Raw genomic sequence first — 21,878 nt, 5'->3', positions numbered from 1 at the left:
CTGCCTTCAAAACTTTTGATGCATTGGTACAGGCCCAGTCTTTACTTACCTCTGCCTGGATCACAGAGCTCATTGGCGATCTTGCTCTCCAAGCCCTTCAGAGCGTCGAAGTCCCTCTGAGAATACATCCTTTCTGGTGACCCGCTGATCTCAAGCAGTTGGTTGCTGTTGGCTTCACCCACTCCGATGGCGTAGATCAACACTCCCTTCTCCCTCAAAGCTGCAGCGGGGCCTTTGACCACATCTTGGGACTCACCATCTGTTATTACTATCAGCCTCTGCCTGATGCCTGGACGCCCTCCGTAGGCTGCATCAAAGTACTGCGACACACTTGAGATGGCCCCACCTGTGTGCGTGCCTCCACCAAGCTGTTGAATCCCATCGATGGCTGTAATCAAAGCCTGTTTGCTGTAGTGGAGGTTGAGGGGGAACTGCAGTTGTCCCTGTATGCTGAACTGCATGACACCAACATGTGTATTATTCTGTCCAACGTCAGACTTGCGAATGACAGATATCATGAAATTCTTCATTTTCCAGAAGTCGTCTGCTCCAATGCTGGAAGAGCTGTCAGTCAAAAAAATGAGGTCGCTCGGCACGTCTTTGCAAGCTGTGGACACAGTATCAGAGACATGTTAGTGTGATGTTTCTATTATTTCCTGCTTTTCTTGAGGCCATTAATGCTATTTTCAAGAAATGCTAAATCTATACAAACCTAAAGAATCCTTTCAATGGTAGGTAAAGTACAACACACACCAACTACGTTGTGTGTCATTTCATAGGGATCGTAGTATGGTAGCAGTGATGGGGAGTCTATTAATATTCCCAGGGCTCAACGGGATAATATGTTGGGGAGAATCTAGGCTTATTTACTCTTCTGCAAAACATAATTCAACCGAGTGGTTTAGAGATTAATCAATCAGTCAAGTCATGAATGTATCATGAATTTCAATTATTTTACTTTAGATATGTATACACCTTAGTCACACTTAATATTCCTACTGCATTTGACACAGTTTGCAACACATGCCCACTTTACGGCTGTTAGCTAGCGATGACATCGGATGTCTGGTGATTTGCTTGAAGGGTGGCCAGGGATGGTGTCACATTTCCGGCCTGAATTATTGTTTCAGTCCACACATGCTCTCTACTATCAGCTGGTGTGTGTTGCCTTTTAAATGCCACATAGAGAAGAAGGTGGACCGGCACTTTAAATTCAAGTCCAAACCATTTACTCCTTACCCTCTTTAGAACGGATGTCTCTGATGATGTCATCCTTGATGGGATTCAAAGCATCAAAATCACTGACAGAGAAATTTCTGTTGGGATCACTGGCAATCTCTAGCAACTCAGCCTCGACTGCGCCTCTCACTCCAATGGCGTAGACAGTGATTCCCTGTGCTCTGAGTGTTTCTGCAGGAATCTTGACCCTATCAGTGGATCCTCCATCAGTGATGACCACCAGAAACTGTGGGACTTTGTGACCTCGACTTTGCTCTGCTTTTGTAAAGAGTGGACCCATGAATGTCAGTCCCTTTCCTGTATTTGTTAAGCCCCCTATTTGTACAATAGCCTTGATAGCTTTCTCCAATGTCTCGGAACGTGAATGGTCTGTCACATCAATTTCTAAGTTTGGTGAACTTGAGTATTTGGCAACGCCCACGCGGACATGCTGTGGCCCAACGCGGAAGGTACTTAGAAACGCAATGATGAAGTTCTTCATGACATGGAATTCATTGGGCGCAATGCTTCCCGATTGATCGATCAGGAAGAATATATCTGCTTCACCCGTTTGCAAGAAGCCTAGAAAAAGCAAAACAAAAAGTAGAATTAGTTATTTTTCCAAATGCATCAGTTGTGCATGAAAAATGTAGGGTTAGGATTAACAGGACAACTGGGCCAAGGGAAGACTGAGGAAGGAGTGAGGGAAGAAAAACCTCATTCATATAATAGTGATTTCATAATGATAGAACGCTGGTTCCGTATGAGTGAAGTATTCCTTTTAAGAACAGATAAGAGGGGGTAATGTAGATCACTATGATTGGGGGTTAGCCTGGCTGTCAACTCTCTAAGTCAATCACGGTTGTGCAATGTGAGGGATGTTGTCATGCAGGCTTGGCAGGGCTAAGGAGAAAGGGGCAGGCCTTCACAGAGGGGATTTCTAGTAGGTATTCTTCTTCTGTGGTTTTTGTTGTTGTTCCTGCCAGTTATCGATGTGCCACAGTGTTTAAGGCTGAAGTCCATGAACTGCTGCCGGAGCCAAAAGTCCAGCTTTGCCTCTCTCCAGTGGTCATTAAAATGGTTTTAAAACAGATAAGTTTGTGCTTTTACTCAACCGGTTGCAAAATACAGCGTATTTTCAAAGGTACACCTCAGTGTGTAATTATCAATAATAGTAATGGTGTAAATGGAAAAAAAAATCTTTACCTCCAGTGACATTGTTCTGGTCCACTGGTCCAGAGGCTGAAATAAGAAAAAAACAAAAAGAACAGTAAGAAGATGTGCTGTTATGAAAGACTACTACGGCCAGAAAATACATCAAGCTATTAAATTAGAACTCCCTCAATTATAATGTCCAAATTGGGGGTTACGGGTTGCCTTCGAAAGATAAAATGAAAGCCTCTGTAAACCTGGTCCAAATTAGTAAAAATGTATATCAAAGTTGGGGGTTTAAATAAGCGTTGACCAAAATCTGATTGAAAATAAATGTTCATAATATAATAAAGCCACTGAGATTACTTGTTGAAATAACTTCCCTGTGCAAATTCTGCTTAAAAGGAGTGGACCTTGGACTGGAAGGAAAGTTTTGTGCTCAACACTCACATTCTGAATACATTAAAGGTGCACTATGTAACTTTGTGTTTCAGAGAAGTGACATTTTTTACAGTATATTGTCGTAACTGAATAAATAACCTTTTTTCTGGATCCCTGGAACACTGTTTGAAGTTGGAACGCTTTCTTAAAAGTTACTGTTTCTCTGTTGTTGTTTACAGCAGCAGAGAAACAGTAACTTTTACACATATATTATAGTCTTATATTTGGTTATAGGTGCCTCAAAATACTTTATGTGTAAACTAACTGAAGGCTCTGCAAATGTAAACAACCCCTCCTCCTCTGAAACTGCATAGTGCACCTTTAATGTTGCTGCTGGTAAAGATGGAGCTCATAAAAACTACGTTGCATATTTAGATATATTGGATACAGAGTTGGAATGTAATTAAAAACATTTACTTAATAATTGTACAAGATAAAGGCTCTTGTACTTTACTAAGAATTCTCTCACCGTCACCAGTCGAAGTCTCCACAGCAGCACCAACCAGCACAGTCAGAGCCAGGGTCGACAGCAGCATTTTCAGTGGAAACATGTCGAATTATGATCTGGATTTGAGTTCAGGAGAAGTGGTAGATCAGTGAGACGTTTGGTGGCGTTTTTAAAGAGTTCTAGTTAATAAATAACCCATAGTAAAATCAACGGTCACTTGGCAAGCTGCTTCTGTTATATGAAATAATGCCACCCACAACTGCTAAGTATATATGATCTGTCAGAAAAACAGATTTCATCATATCAGTGGTGAAATCTGGGTCATTGAGGAGAATCGATTCTGTAAACATATTGCCTCAACAAAGTGAAAACATAATTTTTTTCCATGAAACAACAGGTTGCAAATATAGTCCGGACTCAAGATTCAATAAGAAACATAATGCTCTGTTGCTTTGCTTGTGCAGCTTAGAGATATTTTATACAGTATCATATCTTAGATCAAAATGGTTTTGACATTTTGAGAGAATCAATTCAGAGGAGAAACTTTTGCTGTAGCTAAATAACATTTACAGGTGCATCTAAAAAATGTAATATCATGGAAAAGTCCATTCAAAAAGTAAAACAACAGTAATCATCAAAATTACAAGTACAACAATAAAAAAGTATTTATTATGCAGAAATGTCAACCTTCTGCAAAGTATGTTTATTCAAGATCACATGGATTCACTTTATGTATAATGAATCTACAATATAGGAACGTTTTATAGGAAAGTGTTGCTGAATTAAAGCTGGGGTATATGATTTGGGGAGAAAATGGCAGTTGGGATAGAGATTTGAATCCAAATACCTCACCCGCTCCACTTGTTCTTTTTAGTCCCCCTCCTAAAGTTAATAATAATAATAATAATAATACATTTTATTTATATAGCACTCTTCTCTCACTCAGAGCGCTTTACAAAATCAAAACAATAAACAAACAAAAAGAACATGTAGAGTTGGGTTGGTGGGTGAACTAGGGGTAGGCGGAGGAGAAGAGATGGGTCTTGAGTTTGGACTGTGAAGTTCCCCCCTGACACGCTCTACACCAAAAACGTTGTGCCAAAGTGAATGGACAGTCCCAACAGTCAATAAGAACAGAGAATCTGAACCCCACTCTGATTGGTCAAAGTGTACAGCTCATGTTAACTTTGACCAAACAGAAATCATATACCCCAGCTTTAAATTAAGGTGCACTTTTCCCTTCAACCATCTTTTCTCATGTCTAGATCAATGGGTGTGGAGCCCTCCAGTGGTACAAATAGCACATGACACTTCATATTGGGTTTCAACTTTTATTATCAACCTTTAATAAAAGCATTTTTACTGATTAATCATTAGACGAGATCCCTGGTAACAGTTATCAAAGATGAGACTGTATCGGAGCCGCCGTTCGCCAGAAAGTCAGTAACTGTCCTCGTCCCCTTAATATCCACGGTACGAACAACCTGCAGAGGAAGAAAAAAACAGATTTGAAATGTTTAAACCACACTCACTTGCTGTTTATTCCGTTATGATTTACAACTGTTCCTGGATAAAAAAACAAAAATTGAGGGAAAAATTGGGCTTCCTCAAATTGGAATCATTTACCCTTGAAATATTTGTTTGCTTTCATCTTTCAGGGTATCCAGATACTAATTTGAAAATAGCCTAAAATTGACAATTCTGTTGAAAACAATATCCAAGAAAGAACTGACCGTCAACATCTTCTCACATTAACAGAGTTTAGGAGATGTAGGCTAGCTTTCAAATGCATAAAAATCATTGCATCATCTATATCCAAATTTAGAATTACCAAGTACAAAGGTGCTATGACAGTTTTTGTATCTTACGTTTCTTGGTGGATTTGCAGAGGGCAGGACCAACCATCTTGTACAGAGTTTCCAGGGCATTAAAATCGCTCACAAAGAAAACTCTTGATTTCTCTTGACCAGCTATGGTCTCCAGCTCTGCCTGGTTGGCTCCTTTAACTCCGATACTGAAGACATCGATTCCATTGTCCCGCAGGGCCTTGGACGGTTCTTCCAGACTGAAACGGTCAGTAGCTTCACCATCTGTGATCACCATGAGAATCTGTGGCACATTGTCAGACTTCCGGCCGCCCCACTGACTCTTAAAGTATTCCAAAGAGTATTGCAAAGCTTTGCCAGTGTAGGTGTCTCCCTGTCTGCCCTGCAGAGCTGAAATTGCCCTGAAAATGTCTATTTTGTTGTCATACTGTTTTAAAGAAAAAACAGATGTAGGCTCATCGGAGAAGAGAATGACCCCAAAGCGAGTCAGGTCCTTGCCAACTGTAGCTTGGTCCACCACTGACATCATATACTTCTCCATGCTTCCAAACTCTGCCCGGCTGATACTCTTGGAGAAATCCACCAGGAAAATTATGTCAGCTTGTTCTATCTTCTTACATTCTGGTTGGAATGAAAGGAAAAAGAGTAAATGAGATCAGATGGAAGGTCAGCAAGAAACGTTGAGGAAATTACAACATTAGTAGAGATAGCGAACTAAATCCTCCATTCTGACATTTATACTCCATAAAACGTAAAAGCCCACCAATTCAGGCCCTGTCGTCGCTTACCTGTTTCACAGAGCTCATTGGCGATCTTGCTATCCAAGGCCACAAGAGTGTCGAAGTCCGTCTGAGAATATATCCTGTCTGGTGACCCGCTGATCTCGAGCAGTTGGTTGCTGTTGGCATCACCCACTCCGATGGCGTAGATCAACACTCCCTTCTCCCTCAGAGCTGCAGCGGGGCCTTGGACCACATCTTGGGACTCACCATCTGTTATTACTATCAGCCTCTGCCTGATGCCTGGACGCCCTCCGTAGGCAGCATCAAAGTACTGCGACACACTTGAGATGGCCCCACCTGTGTGTGTGCTTCCAGCAACCTGTTGCATATCACTGATGGCTTTCAACATGTCCTCCTTGCTGTAGATGAGGCTGAGTGGGAACTCTAACTGTTGGCTACTGCCGAACTGCATGACACCAACATGTATATTATTCTTTCCAATGTCAGACTTGCGAATGACAGATATCAGGAAGTTTTTCATTTTCATGTATTCGTTTGCGTCAATGCTTCCAGAGCTGTCAGTCAAAAAAATTAGGTCGCTCGGCACGTCCATGCAAGCTGTAGACACAGTATTAGAGACATGTTAGTGTGATTTTTAAAATTTTAAGTTTTAGGGCCAGTTCAGAGCCGGTGCCCAATCCCCAACTACTTATTTGCTTTTCGAACGTGCGAGAACCGGTTCCCGGCCAGGAAAACTGGTGCCAGAGCAGCAGCAACTCTATACTGATCTGGAGCCACTTACGATGGGCCAGGGGCGGGATTATCATTACTGACCAGACCAACTAAAACTTTGTGACCAACATATTTCAAAACGCTGTTACTACAAGATGTAAATAAAGCATAATCCCGACCATAGCGATCATAACTTGCACCGCAAATACGCTGGATAAGTCGTGTTTTATTACTAGTGTAATAATATGACGTATCCGCCAATGTTGTTGTGCTTAAAGTTAGCGCTAGCGTTAGCCGAGAGAGGGGTGACATACACAGACGTGGCTCTTTGGCCCGTGGAAAAGCAAACCGGTTCTTAATGGTTCCCATGTAGAACCATCTACAAACGCGCACTAGCACCGGCCCAGAACTGGAACCTGGTTCGCTTTGCTGGAAATGGGGTATCAGTGGAGACAAGGCTTTAGCAAACAGACACACAGAGGAATAATGTGGGAAGAAGATGAGACAGACAGGAACATGTCTATGTTCCCACATTCGGATGGTCCCACATTTTCTAAGTAATCTAACTATATAATAGAGAATAGTATGTGTGTGTGTGTGTGTGTGTGTGTGTGTGTGTGTGTGTGTGTGTGTGTGTGTCAGACTCACTCCTATTCTAAACTCTCCCTGTCCCCTTACCCTAACCACCCAGATGTGATGCCTGAACCTAATCGCCATTTTGAGGAACATAGGGCTGTGGGACCACCGGGCTGTGGGAACATAGGGATGACCCCAGACAGACAGGGAGGCAGAGTCACACTTTTTAACTCACCAAGGCAGTCGAGAGGATATACATCAGGCTCACAGATTGTGTCGATCACCTGTTCCTTGATATTTTCCAAGCTTTTGAAGTCAAGCACAGTAAACAACCTCTTCGGGGTTCCAGCGATCTGCAGGAGCTCCAGATCATGGATGTTTCCAATGCCGATGACAAAAATCTGGATTCCTATTGACCTGAGATGGTTAGCTGCATCTTCAATGAGCCAAGAGTCCTGTGCTTCACCGTCTGTGATGATCACCAGGTTTTGTGAGACCCCGCTAGATTTACGGTCGCCACGGGACGCTTGGAAATATTCCTTGATTCTTTTCAGGGCGTCTCCAAGATGAGTGTCTCCACCTTTCTGCATCAGATTAGAGATGTAATCGTTCACAGCTTCGTTGGTGTGGAACCTGTCAAGGTAAAACTCATCCCTAAAGCCTGTGCTAAACCTGGCAAGTCCTATACGAGTGTCATCTTCACTGACGCTGAAGGTGTTCACTAAATCTATTGTGAAGTCCTTCATGAGTTTGTAATCATCCGGAACAATGCTGGTAGACTGATCGAGTAGGAAGACAAGATCAGCTTTCTTTTTCTGACAACCTGCAAATACAAAGAGAGGACATCCATTCATATTATGACCGAATAAGTGTGCCATCTACAATTGTAACATGTCAAGCCTATCATCTGAATACTCTTACTATGCTCTGTACAGATCATTAGAACATTCTGATGAAAACTGTATCTACATGGTTACCTCCAGTTTGTTGTTAGTTTGAAAGAACTGACTCAGAATCTTCTAATGTTAACTGGGTTTAGGAGATGAAGGCTGGCTTCATGATTCCTAAAATCATTGAATAAATCTATATCCATAATTACAACTACAGTGTACAAAGGAGCTATGACACTTTTTGTATCTTACGTTTCTTGGTGGATTTGCAGAGGGCAGGACCAACCATCTTGTACAGGGTTTCCAGGGCATCAAAATCGCTTACATAAAAAACTCTTGATTTGTCACCAGCTATGGTCTTCAGCTCTGCCTGGTTGGCTTCTTTAACTCCAATACTGAAGACGTCAATGCCATTGTCCCGCAGGGCCCTGGACTGTTCTTCTAGAATCCACGGGTTTGTAGCTTCTCCATCTGTGATCACCATAAGAATCTGTGGCACATTGAGAGACTTCCGGCCGCCCCACTGACTGTTGAAGTAGTCCAAAGAGTATTTCAAAGCCTCGCCTGTGTGGGTGTCTCCTCGCTTGATCGTCATACCTTTCATTGCCTCAATAACCTCTTTTTTGCTGTCATAGTCTTTTAGAGAAAAAATAGACTTAATGTCCGTGGAGTAGAGAATGACCCCAAAGCGAGTCAGGTCCTTGCCAACTGCAGACTGGTCCACCACTGACTTTATATACTTCTGCATGCTTTCAAACTCTGTATCGGTGATACTCTTGGAGAAATCCACCAGGAAAATGATGTCAGCTTGTTCTATCTTCTTACATTCTGGTTGGAATGAAAGGAAAAAGAGTAAATGAGATCAGATGCAAGGTTAGCAAGAAACATTGAGAGACTAACAGATGAAATTGTGAAAGTCATCACTCATTCAGACATTCAAATAAAAATGTTATGGTCAAAGGTTATTTTACCATTGGCAATGATATGCCTCACATAGGAGCATAACCAACTTACACTAGTTCTAGTTTCTTCAAGATTTGAGTCAGTAAGGAAGAGACAAAAACAACATAAGCTGGTATCCGTGCCTTCCAAACTGTCATGCTCTATTATCCAAATGTTTTGATGCTGTTGTACAGGCCCAGTCTTTACTTACCTCTGCCTGGATCACAGAGCTCATTGGTGATCTTGCTCTCCAAGCCCTTCAGAGAGTTGACGTCCCTCTCAGAATACATCCTGTCTGGTGACCCGCTGATCTCAAGCAGTTGGTTGCTGTTGGCATCATCCACTCCGATGGCGTAGATCAACACTCCCTTCTCCCTCAAAGCCGCAGCGGGGCCTCGGACCACATCTTGGGACTCACCATCTGTTATTACTATCAGCCTCTGCCTGATGCCTGGACGCCCTCCGTAGGCTGCATCAAAGTACTGCGACACACTTGAGATGGCCCCACCTGTGTGCGTGCCCCCAGCAACTTGTTGCATATCACTGATGGCTGTTAACAATGCCTCCTTGCTGTAGTGACGGTTGAGGGGGAACTCTAACCGTTGGCTACTGCCGAACTGCATGACACCAACATGTATATTATTCTCTCCAATGTCAGATTTGCTAATCACAGATCTCATGAAGCTTTTCATTTTTGTGTAGTCGTCTTCTGCAATGCTTCCAGAGCTGTCAATCAATATAATGAGGTCGCTCGGCACGTCTTTGCAAGCTGTAGACACAAAATCAGAGACATGTATCACATCAAGAATGTATCATGAATATAAAGTCAATTGTTTTACTTCAAAACTGTATCATAGCCACAAAACCCCTGTTTCACTGGGTGGGCTGGGATGGAGTCAAATACCCAGCCTGAATTATTATTTTATTATGCACATGCTCTCTACTATCAGCTAAATTTAACTTTAAAACATTTTTTTTTTATTTATTTTTTTTTCTGTGATCAGTAAATGTGTATCTGATTCTGAATCTGATGAAATTGGGGGCGGGACTCGATAAGCCTTAGGCTTCTTCCGTCACCCTTCGGACAACACAAATTAAGATGTATGATGTGAAAGAGATAATTGTGTATTGTGTGGAATTGTCCGAAAGAATAATAATAAATAAATAAATAAATGCTAAATGACATGTAATGTTAAGTGATGTAGTCCAAGCCATGTATTCCTTACCCTCTTTAGAACAGATGTCTCTGATGATGTCATCCTTGATGGACTTCAAAGCGTCAAAATTATTGATTGAGTATTTTTTATCAGGATCACCGGCAATCTCTAGCAACTGAGCCTCAATTGCGCCTCTCACTCCAATGGCGTAGACAGTGATTTCCTGTGCTCTGAGTGTTTCTGCAGGAATCTTGACCTTATCAGTGGATTTTCCATCAGTGATGACCACCAGAAACTGTGGAACTTTGTGACCTCGACTTTGCTCTGCTCTTGTAAAGAGTGGACCCATGAATGTCAGTGCTTTTCCTGTCTCTGTTCCGCCCCCTTTCCGTTCAATAGCCTTGACGGCTTTCTCCAATGTCTTAGAATCTGAATGGTCTGTCACATCAATTTCTAAGTTTGGTGAATCCGAGTACTTGGCGACGCCAACGCGGACATGCTGTGGCCCAACACGGAAGGTAGTTAGAAACTCAATGATGAACTTCTGCATGTCATCGAAGTCCTTATACTCAATGCTTCCCGAGTCATCAATCAGGAAGAATATGTCTGCTTCATCAGTTTGCGAGCAGCCTAGAAAAGTAAAGTAAAACAAGTTACTTCCCAAATGCATCAGTTGTAAATTTCCTTTACATTAAGGCAATACGGTACTAAGCGAACACTACATTTTTATCCATCTAACTGGCTGATATTCAAAAGCCAACACTGGTTCATACCGTCTTTGTTTCTTTTTCTAGGGTCCACGGTCGCTTCCTTAATGATGTTATGGCACAGAGTTTTCTGAAGACTTTGTTGCGCTGATTGTAGCTTTGAAAAACTGTCCACAACAAACACATGCTTGTCGGTGGGATGAGAAGCCATTTGTGTCAGCTGGGTCTGGTTGGCACCTTTAACTCCTACTGAGTAAACGGTGACACCAGCACGACGAAGATTAGCTGCTGGTGTGTCCACTTGGTCCTGAGATTTACCGTCTGTGATCACCACCGCCACCTGTTGTATTCCCTGGTCCTTCCGGCTTCCATGATCCTTGACAAAAACATTCTCCCGGGCGAACTGTAGGGCAGCTCCAGTTTTTGTACCACCTCCAACATGAGGCAGGATTTTGATAAAGTTCAGCAAATCGTTCTTGTGACTGAATGCATTTAGGTAAACCTGTGCTTCGGCATTGTCATTGTACATCACAATGCCCACTCTGACTTTACTTTGACTGACATCCAGGCCGTTCACAATTGAGTGCAGAAAATTGCGCACCATCTGGAATTCAGGGGTGTCAATGCTTCCAGAATCATCAATGATGAAGACGATGTCTGCAATTTTAGCTCCTTTGCAATCTGTGTAAGGGGTGTGAGAAAAAATCATTATGAACAATTAACTTGTTAGCTACTCAACCATTCAGATAACTAACCATTAAATAATTTAATAAAGGTCTATAACAGGGGTGGGCAATTAATTTCCCCAAAGGGTAACATCAGAATCAGGGACTGTTGTGGCGGGCCGGACCAAAAGGCTCAACTCATTTCTGGTCAATATTAGTCGTATCTTTTTATAAAAAGAAGTAAAGTATATGGTTTTGATAAGCTGCAGTAAATGTTATGGCAAAGAAAAAGCCATAAAAAGCCATGAAAATGCCAACATTATACCACTTACAGTTTTTGCCTAATGCTTACACACTAATAGTGGATTCCAGGCCCAAAGCATCACAACCTCTAACTTTGGTGACCATTCCCTAAACACAAGCACCAACCCTACAAACACAATAAGTGCTTTGCACTGTGTTTGAAATTCCCCAACACACTTTTTGCAGAACACTACACACAGTGTTTTACATAAGACACATTGTTCAAAAAGGAAATCACCTGCAATCCTTTGGAAAACACATCTATTTAAAATACAAAACACAACTAAAATTGGAAAAGCACACAGATTCACACACATGAAAAATAAAATATAAAGCTAATATAATACCAATCAGTGTGAGCCTTAGCATTACAAATAGACCTCAGGTGAGCTCAGCTCCTTTGTGAGACAGTAAGAGTCAGGGGAAGAGGACAAAATAGAGCGACAGGAGGACGATGACAAAGGAGACAACAGATGGAGACAGGGTCACTATAGTGGACCATGTTATAGGTCATGGCCTAACAATATAGGAGGCTGGTCTGAGATTCCAGCCCAACAACACAGTAGCTCCATAATTAGGACATTTAAACTGGATATCAGGAATATTTTTACTGTTGCTTCTCAAAGGATGACATTGTATGTGATGTCGATGAGGCAATGTAGCCAGACACAAACGGGAGGCGGTATCCAAAGGATTCATAATCCACTTGCCCCATTCCTTACAACACTTTTTTTTTACTGTAATTGTTTCAGAGTTCATAGTGACACATTGAATTGCTTGTTGAACTGCGATCCTACCTATTCGTTGTGTTTTTTTCTTTTGTTGGCCAAAACCATGAAATTGCAATATAAACTTTTTTTTCTTTTCTAATTGAAAATATAGTGGATCAATCTTTCCAAAAAATTCTGCAAAAGGTTGGATACGGCACGCAAGGCGATATTTCCCCTGTTGCTTGGCAAGGGAGGACATTGCCTGTGACGTGGATGAGGTGATGTGGACAGATGCCAACAGGAGACAGGATCCATAGCCTAAAAGTCTTCCAATCATTCCCCTACAACACTATGTTTTGTAGAACATTCTAGTTGTACTATTTCTTGTGTGTCTTTGTGTGTTTTTTTTTACTTTTGCAAAAACCTGAAATGGCAAAATAAAATAAAAAATCTGGAGCGTTTACATTTTGTTTTCATGTGTCTAGATCAACTGTAGTGGATCAATCTTTCACAAAAAAAAATCTTTATGAGACTTTTAAAGTCAAAAACCATCCAAAGTACTGAATACAGCTGTGTTTTGCATAAAGCACATCTGTGTGTTGTTGCTGCTAGGAAAGAGTAATTCAAAGGTGCATGTGTGTATTGTTTTGATGCTAAAAACAGTTTTGAAATGGGATTGTTAGGTTTTGTTTCAAGAGTTTAATTTTGCTGTATAAGTTAGAAGTTTATCTCCATGTGCTTTGTCCTATTCGGCCTGTGTGTTAAGTTTTGACACAGTGGGCCAAAGTCTGCAATATGTGTGTAAGCATTTGGTAAAAACTGTAATCAACATTTACCATAGCAATTGTGAACAAAACGTGCAAGAAGCAGGGGAACCTTGGCCCTACTTCCCAACTAAGAGACCTGTTATTCCGAAACCAAAGTGAGGGGTTTGGGGGTTCACCCCCAGAAAATGTGAGCTTTACAGCCATTGTTTCCTGCATTATAGTGACTTTAAAATAATGAAAATAACAACAAATAAAAATAAGTGTCCTACACTGCAACACAATTTTTGTTCATTATTATCTATTACTTGTATTGTCCTCTGAACAGGATAAAACAATCCACCAAGCAAATCCTGCCCCACACCCCTTCATTACATTTTTATTATTATTATTGGGCTATTATTTACATTTTAAGGCTAACTGTCTCAATCTGGTGAGACACACTTAAACAGAGCACATACAAGCTTATTCTCCTTTTTTTGAATTGCGATTTACAACCAGTGACGAGAAAGCTGCATAAAAAAACTGCTCCATTGACCTCACGCGGGCCCGTCAGAGACAGCCAGCGGGCCGGATGTGGCCCGCGGGCCAAACAATGCCCAGGTCTGGTCTATAATGTAATAACATTTCCAAACAAAACTGAAATAACTTTCTGCTCAAAGTGTAAGAACTTATTTCATTATTGTCTGGGTCTAAATAATTGTTTAAAAATGAAATAACAGTAGCAGATAATGTAATAGTACATTTATATCAGTTTATTTGAGTTGTATTAATTGGCTTTAAATTATCACACTACCATGACACCTGCACTAGGAAGTCTCTAATATGGGGCGCAAGGAAAATGGGGTCGGACCCGTGTTCGCACTGTGGCATTGACTATATGGACGGGGGACTCCTACACGGACAGTTCAGTTCATCTCCCTGAACATTGAGGGTAATGGTCCCCTCTGTCCCCAGTGACCCCCAAGGGTACACCAAATGTCCAAAAGGATACCCATAAGTCCAAGTGATACCCGAATATCCAGGGAACACTTGGCATATTTGGGATCAACCTGTGACTGGACATTTGGGAACCCAGGGCTTCCTTACAGAAGTCTATCAAATGTCCCATTATAAGGGAACCAGGTAGGTTGGGTCGACTCTTACAAACCTTTCAGACACTAGGGGTCCCTGACTGGGTTGGGTCGACTCTTCTATGGGCCCTGTGTTCCTCAATGTCCAGACAGAGATTGATATCCAAATTTCCAAGAGGTTCCCAACTTTCACTGGTGGTACCACTTAGACTGATAACTGACCAGACTCTCGTGGTTCTAGCGGCATGTTTCGCTACTTTAAAACCCCAAATGGGTCAAAAAGTCACGCAAAGGTCATCAAGCAGTACTAGGGCAGAGGTCGATGCCCAAATTTCCGAAAAGTTCCCGTATTTCCAGGTTATCTTATTTTGGGACATTTGGGTGATTCTTGTAAAGGGGCCCTGTGTTCCCTAATGTGCAGACATAGTTTGATGCACACATTCCCCGAATTCCCCATTCTAAGGGAAACTGGAGACATTTGGGGCATCAATCTCAGCCCTACCACTGCTCGATGACCTGTGTGTAACTTGTTGACCCATTTTGAGTTTTTAATTAGCAAACGCAAACATGCAGCTAGAGGCAGGTCAGTTATTGGGTGAAAGCCCAAAATTCAGTTAGAAGAGGTTGTAACTTTGAAAACATGCCCAAAAGCATAACCAGAAGTCCCATTTTAAGGGAAACTGGAGACTTGGGAACTCTACACTGTAGAGTGATTGTGATTGGTCAAGCTCCCGCCTAGGGTGGGGGATTCGCCTGTTTTTGTTAACAGTGCTGGCACAACATTTTGGGACATTTGGTGGACTCCTGTAAGGGGGCCTTGTCTTCCCCATTGTCCTGACAGAAGTACCACAGTAAAAGTGGTACCAGGGGCGAGTAACTCTGGCGGGGGCATTTGTAGGTGTCTTTAACCCACGGGGAGGTGTTTAAATGTGGTTAGGCTGTTTCGAATGGTGGGCAAGGTTCCTGGAGGTCCCTGGAGCTCCAATGCAGGGCCCACTGAGGAAGGGCAAGCCCAGCATCCCTGTCCTGCCCTACTTAAGGCCCGGGGACCATAAGTAGATCACCAAATGTCCGGAAGATTCCCCAAAAGTCCCATTTGGTTTTGAGTGGTCTGAGAGCCCCCCTAGTGTATTTTCAGACCCATCACAGCTGATGACCCACGTGTTGGAAAAGTTTATCACCCGCTATTCAAAATCTCAGACATACGAGGCACTTTCCCTAACTATTGCAACCAGACCTTAATGGTAAAATACAGAAATATGGTGATTTTGAATAATTGGTTGCAAAAAACATTTTCAAAGGTGCATCTAACTATTTAATTGATAATACTAAAGGTGTAGATAGGGTAAAAAATTATTTACCTCCAGTGACAATGTTCTCCTCCTCTGTATCAATAACAGCCTTCAGAAAAGATACAGCATTGCTTGTGTACTGGAAAGAGTAAGGTGCCGTAGCTATTGAACGTGTGTCCTGCACGCCATCTCTAAGGCTCATCCCCACCACAGTTATTCCTGATGACCTGATCAGACGAGACTCCCTATGAAAGTCCCAGTCATCCGAGTTCTTTCCACTTAGAACAACCAGGAACTGTCGGTAGCCTTGGTCTTCCCGGCTTCCGTACCCTGGAGTGAAAAGGTAATTGCGTGTGTACCGCAACGCGCTTCCCAGGTTACGAGGATCGCTGGGTTGTCGTCTGATCGGCTGAAGACCCGCAATAGCTCTCATAGTCTCTTCTTTGGTTTGGTGAGTGTTAAGTTTAAATTCCAACGTAACACGTTGACCATACTGTGCCAGGCTCAGACGATGAGCGGACGCTCCGATGTTGAGTTGATTTGCCAATTCGGTGAGGATGCCTCTCCACTGCTGGAACTCAGCACCGTCCACCAGGAACACAATGTCCGCAAACTTTTCTGCCAAGGCTGAAATCAGATAAACCAGAAAGTACAGTAAGAAAAAAGAAAAAATGTGCTTTCATGATCTAAATAGTCAGAATCAATATATGATATCAAAGTTTGGGGTCTCAATAAGCTTTGACAAAAAATCTGATTGAAAATAAATGTTCATAGATATTATAAAACCTAGTTAAAATAAAGACAATTTTTTACTGTATAAACCGCTGTTATAATCCTTTGCCTTACCGTTCCTCTGATCATCTGCGGAGATGCATACAGTTTGCAGCAGACCCTCCGTGAGCCTCTGCAGAGCCTGGTAGTTATCGATTTTGAAACGGAAGCGGCTGGATGGCCGGTTGGCGATTTCTTCGAGCTCCACCATGTGAGCCTGTCCCACGCCGATGCCAAACACAATGACGCCATGTTGTCGAAGGCGCTGCGCCGGCTTTGTCACTTGATCATTGGATTCCCCGTCCGTGATGATCACAGCAATCTGAGGCACGCGTTGTCTGGCTCTGCTTCCCGCCTGTTCAGTTTAGTTTATCAAGATCCACATTAGCTTCTGTATGTTTCAAACAATAGCTACAATTCATGGGGGCTCCATTATTCTGTAACATATGAAATGTTAAAGCCGCTGTAAACCTGGTCGGAAATAGTAAAAAATCAATATATGATATCAAAGTTGGGTGCCTTATGTGCTTATGCTCGGGTATGTGATTTCTGATTGGTCAAAGTTAACATGAGCTGTACACTTTGACCAATCAGAGTGAGGGTCCCATTCTCTGTTCTTATTGGCTGTTGGGACTGTCCATTCACTTTGGCACGACTTTGTTGGTGTAGAGTGTGTCGGGGAGGGACCAAAGAGAACAAGTGGAGCGGTTGAAGTATTTGGATTCAAATCTCTATCCCAACTGCCATTTTTCCCCAAATCCTCCACCCCAGCTTTAAGCTTTTACAAAAATCTAATTTAAAATAGACGACCAAAAATAATATAAAACTTAGATTAAACCACCAGCATTTTTACTGTCTAGACCGTCTGACAGGACCGTCTGGGTGTGGCCGTATCAAATAATCACAATGGCAACAATCCTATACGTTCTAGTCAATCGAGCAAAGCACTGCCGTGATTGGTTCAGAAACTTATTGTGTCGTAAGAACTAGAGCATAGCCCGCCTCATCTAAACAGAATTTCTGTGAAGTTAATCAAACTTTAATGAGAATATCTTTAAGTTGGATTGGATTGATATCATTAAACCAACTCCCCAAATAGCATACAGTAAGTATGTAGTTAAAAGGATTTTTTTTAAATTAATGTTCACAGGGGCTTCAACATTAATACTTACAGTACATCTAAAGCACAGCAAAAACATAACCTTACTTACGTAGCATTTATACTCACAACATAATAAAAGTCAACACAATACGTCAGACAAACACTCAACAGAAGCTCAATACCTGTCTCAGACATACAGAAACTCACATAATCATTTATCTTTTCAATAGTAGAGAAAAGATAGGACCTGACAATGAATCTACTATGGCACAACATACGTAATTAATAGATAGTTCAAAGTCCATTTAAGATATTCAAAATCTTAAATCTTAAAATGGAATATGTAATCTATAGTGTTTTACCTGTTCTGTGAAGAACTGGTCCACAAGGAAGTCGATGGCCTTGCCTGTGTACGTGCGTCCTGCTCGGTAGGGGAAGTTGGCCACTGCAGCCAGCATGGAGGTTTTGTCCATGTGATCCTTTAGCAGGAACTCTATGTGAGGCTCATCACTGTACTGAGCCAAGCCGATCCGAACTTTGTCCGGGCCGATGTCTAGGCCTGTTATGAGGTTTCGCAGAAACACGCGGACTTCATGAAAGTCTTCGGTGCCAATGCTGGTGGAGCCATCAACCAGGAACACAATGTCAGCCACAATGGCTCTGGCACATCCTGGGTAGGACGGAGAGAAACAGTAAATTTGGGGCAATTAGTTGTTTTTGTTTGTGGACCCAGTAAGGTGAGTAAGGCAAAAAGCTTTCTCAAGCCCTGGTAAGCACCGCCGCTTGAGTGCAGTCTGAGAGGAGAAGGTTTTCAGGTCATGGAGAGGTCTTTCAGATATGAGCAAGGGAAAGCTCTTACTACCTACTACTGATATTACTACAAGCAGTTAGTGGTTCTGAGAAACCGTGCCTGTCAGAGGTGATAAAGATTCAGAGTGACTTATTCATATAAGTGGTGGGTGCCACCACCACAAGCCACCACCAATAGCAGGTGGCTTGTGTTGTGTGCAAGAGGAATAAGAAAATAAAATGTGCAGCTTGTTTTTGTTTGATTTTTAACTTTTTGAGGTAAATCCCATTGAGACCGGAGACTCTTTAGCAAGGTAGACCTGTTCCCATTTACACACACATTCATACACCGATAGCAGGCTAACTTTCGACATTCACACGAGGCAAGGCGGGTGAAGTGTTTTGCCCAAGGACACAACAACCAAGATTTTATTTACATACCCTTTGTTTTGTTTACATACTAATTTACAACGCCTAGGCTGTGTATTAACATTGGATTTTTTTCAGGGCACAAACAGTACGCACAGGCAGCCGATCGTGAGGAGGTATTCTGTGATTTAAAAAAATTAAAATAAAGTGATTTTGACAACAAGCATTCTCCAGAATAGCTGGCTCCACCTTAAATCTACTGAAATAAAAGCAAGTAACCTTGACTACTGATTAGATGAAGAAATGCATTTAACTAATTAAAGTATTATTAGTTATTTTCCAAATGCATCAGTACATTCCCTTGACATTAAAGGAATACTTCACCCATATGGAACCGGCGTTCCATCATTATAAAATCACAATTATAATATAATGAATGAGGTTTTTCTTCCCTCAGTCTTCCCTTGGCCCAGCTGTCCTGTTAATCCTAACCCTACATATTACCATGTGTGATGTCACGTATGGGAAAATGTAGGGTTAGACAGTGAGACCATAACCTCTTTCTGCCTTTTCTCAAGCTAGGATAAATCGATTTCTAAAATGTTTGCACATTTATACTACATAGGATCTCAGAGTTCATTACACCTTCATATTTCCACGGGTGAAGTAGGTCTTTAAGACAAGACACTGCAGGCAAAAACATATTTTTTTCAGGCAGTGGTCAATTTTGAGTTGTTTTTCCAATTTATATAACTTTTATATATAACTATAAGATTGTTTTCATAATGGTATAAATCACAGGTCCTAAATGCACATTTAGGTGTTTAATCAACCAAATCTTGTTTGTTTATAGTGTTTGCATTATTGATAGTGTAGAGACAGAGGTGAAATGGGGCAGAGAGGGGAGTGACATGCAGAGAACAACCGCGGGCTGGAATCGAACCCGGGTCCGCTGCTGGCTGAGGCCCCTGGGGAGGACGCCCTACCAACTGAGCTAAGGGCGCCCTTTAGTTTTTCTTCAATACGGGAACAGGGTGGTGGGCTAAGGAGTGGATCTGTGGCTGGCAGTAAAGCTTTTTTTTTCACACACATAGTGAATGCATTAATGTTGCAGCTGGTAAAGAACAATAAAAAATAACATTGCATATTAAGATATATTTTTAAACATCTAAAAATCCAGAGTTGGAAGGTATCTAATTACATTTTCTCAATTACTGTACATACAAGGTTAAGGCTAGAAATAAATGTTTTGACAACAAGCATTCTCCAGAATCAGATAAATCTTCTATTGTAATACACCCAAATCTAATAATAATAATAATTATTAAACTTAACTTTATTAAACAACATTCAGAAAAAAAATCTTAAAATAACTATTAACAGCAGCAGGGCCCAAATTTCGTTTACAATACATAAACCCCCCTCCACTGAAACTGCATAGTGCGCCTTTAATGTTGCAAAGTTATAGATAACAAGTACGTTGCATATTTAGATATATTTCTATTTCTTAGACATCTAAAATCCAGAATTGGAATGTAATTAAAAACATTTACATAATTACTGAACATACCAGGTTGAGGCTAGAAAGAAATGTTCTGACAACAATTATGCTCCAGAATCACTGACTCCACCTTTAAACCTGATTTGAGCAAATAGAAGCCAGAGCTATGGCAGTTGTACGTTGTTATATTAATAACAGTTAGTTAGTTAAATTAACTAATGTTGCAGCTAAGAAAGCTCATAACAATTGCTAGGTGTATTTAGATATATATCTTATATTTCCTTACAGCCAGATCTGAATAATTATTATTATTTTAAGTTCTTTTTTCAACCCAAATCTTAAATAAACTCACCGACTGGCCCTGGTGGTGAAGTCCCCAAAGCAGCATCAGGCAGCACAGTCAGAGCCAGAGTCAGCAGCAGTATCTTCAGTGAAAACATCTTGAAATATGATCTGGTTTTGAGTTCAGGAGACGTTTGGTGGCGTTTTTAAAGAGTTCTGACTAGGGATGGGCACACACAGACACACACACACACACACACACACACACACACACACACACACACAGCCACACACACACACACATCCACGAACAAAACACTCACACACTCAGACACGCACTCAGACACACACACACACACACACACACACACACACACACACACACACACACAAACACACACACAGACACATACACACAGGTTTTAAAGAGTTCTAGTTAATAAATAACCCGTAAAAGTAACGGTCACTAGGCAAGCTGCCTCTGTTATATCAAATAAAGCCACCCACCACTTCTAAGTACATATAATCTGTCAGAAAAACAGATTTCATCCCATCAGAGGTGAAATCTGGGTCATTGAGAATCAATTCTGTAAATAGATCGCCTCCGCGGGTGCTCCGGTGACATAGTGGATAGAGCGCATACCATGTTTGCTCTGGCCTCATTGCAGTGGTCGCGGGTTCAAATCCAACCCGTGGACCTTGACTGCATATCACCCCCCCCCCTCTCTCTCTCTTTCTGTCTCCCCATTTCAACTCTGTACTGTCAAATAAAGCTTGAAAAAGCCAAAACATGATCTTAAAAAAAAAATCCTCTCTGCAAAGTACAGTTCCTACAGGCTAGGAATGTTCCATTTACATACTGTTTAATACAAACGTATTCTGTGAATGGTTTTACAAATAAATATTAATTTATGTCAAATAACCTTATCATGCATTTTTTCTTTTCTCCCTGCAGCAGTCAGACTGTACTATCAGCACTGTTGACACAAACCCAGACACGTCCACCCACCCACCCGGAAACACACACACACACACGCACCCACCCACTCAGAAACACACACACACACACACACACACACACACACACACACACACACACACACACACACACACACACCCACCCACTCAGAAACACACACACACACATTTTTAGTACTTTATTTGCGCCCACAATTAATAATAATATACATAAGGACACAAATGTCATAGATGCAAAGTTTTCTCCGACACAACTCTGAAACGTGGCCAATGCCAGTCAAACAGCTGATATTATGGGTACACACAACACCTTCTCCTCCAAATATGGCGACTGCCAATGATGGAGGACACTGAGCAGTATTTGGCAAGCTGTTTTGCGCTTGTTTTTGTAAGGCCGACAATCCTAAGACCACTAGTGACAAGCCTATGCACATGGCCTAGACTGCCAAAAATGAACACAAGTAAATG

General features: G+C 41.7%; 2 protein-coding genes across 2 annotated transcripts; both read right to left on the bottom strand.

The window, feature by feature from the left end:
* Positions 1 to 41: 41 nt before the first annotated feature.
* LOC307270150 (collagen alpha-6(VI) chain-like) lies at positions 42 to 3,362 on the bottom strand (the record flags this gene model as incomplete). Its single annotated transcript, XM_080053318.1, has 4 exons — positions 42 to 607; positions 1,240 to 1,800; positions 2,425 to 2,460; positions 3,281 to 3,362. 4 exons carry the CDS (start codon positions 3,360 to 3,362, stop codon positions 42 to 44), a joined length of 1,245 nt encoding a protein of 414 aa, XP_079909444.1.
* Positions 3,363 to 5,104: 1,742 nt separating this feature from the next.
* LOC307270149 (collagen alpha-6(VI) chain-like) lies at positions 5,105 to 20,590 on the bottom strand (the record flags this gene model as incomplete). Its single annotated transcript, XM_080053317.1, has 11 exons — positions 5,105 to 5,706; positions 5,874 to 6,425; positions 7,351 to 7,938; positions 8,258 to 8,833; positions 9,159 to 9,716; positions 10,174 to 10,734; positions 10,878 to 11,492; positions 15,688 to 16,245; positions 16,465 to 16,744; positions 17,854 to 18,161; positions 20,503 to 20,590. The coding sequence occupies 11 exons, from the start codon at positions 20,588 to 20,590 to the stop codon at positions 5,105 to 5,107; spliced, it is 5,286 nt and encodes a 1,761-aa protein (XP_079909443.1).
* Positions 20,591 to 21,878: the final 1,288 nt, after the last annotated feature.

This window comes from Ammodytes marinus, assembly GCF_949987685.1.
Source record: "Ammodytes marinus genome assembly, chromosome: 25".
NCBI lineage: Eukaryota > Metazoa > Chordata > Actinopteri > Uranoscopiformes > Ammodytidae > Ammodytes > Ammodytes marinus.
Note: the sequence above shows the minus strand (reverse complement) of the source record. Positions and strands in the feature narration are given on the sequence as shown.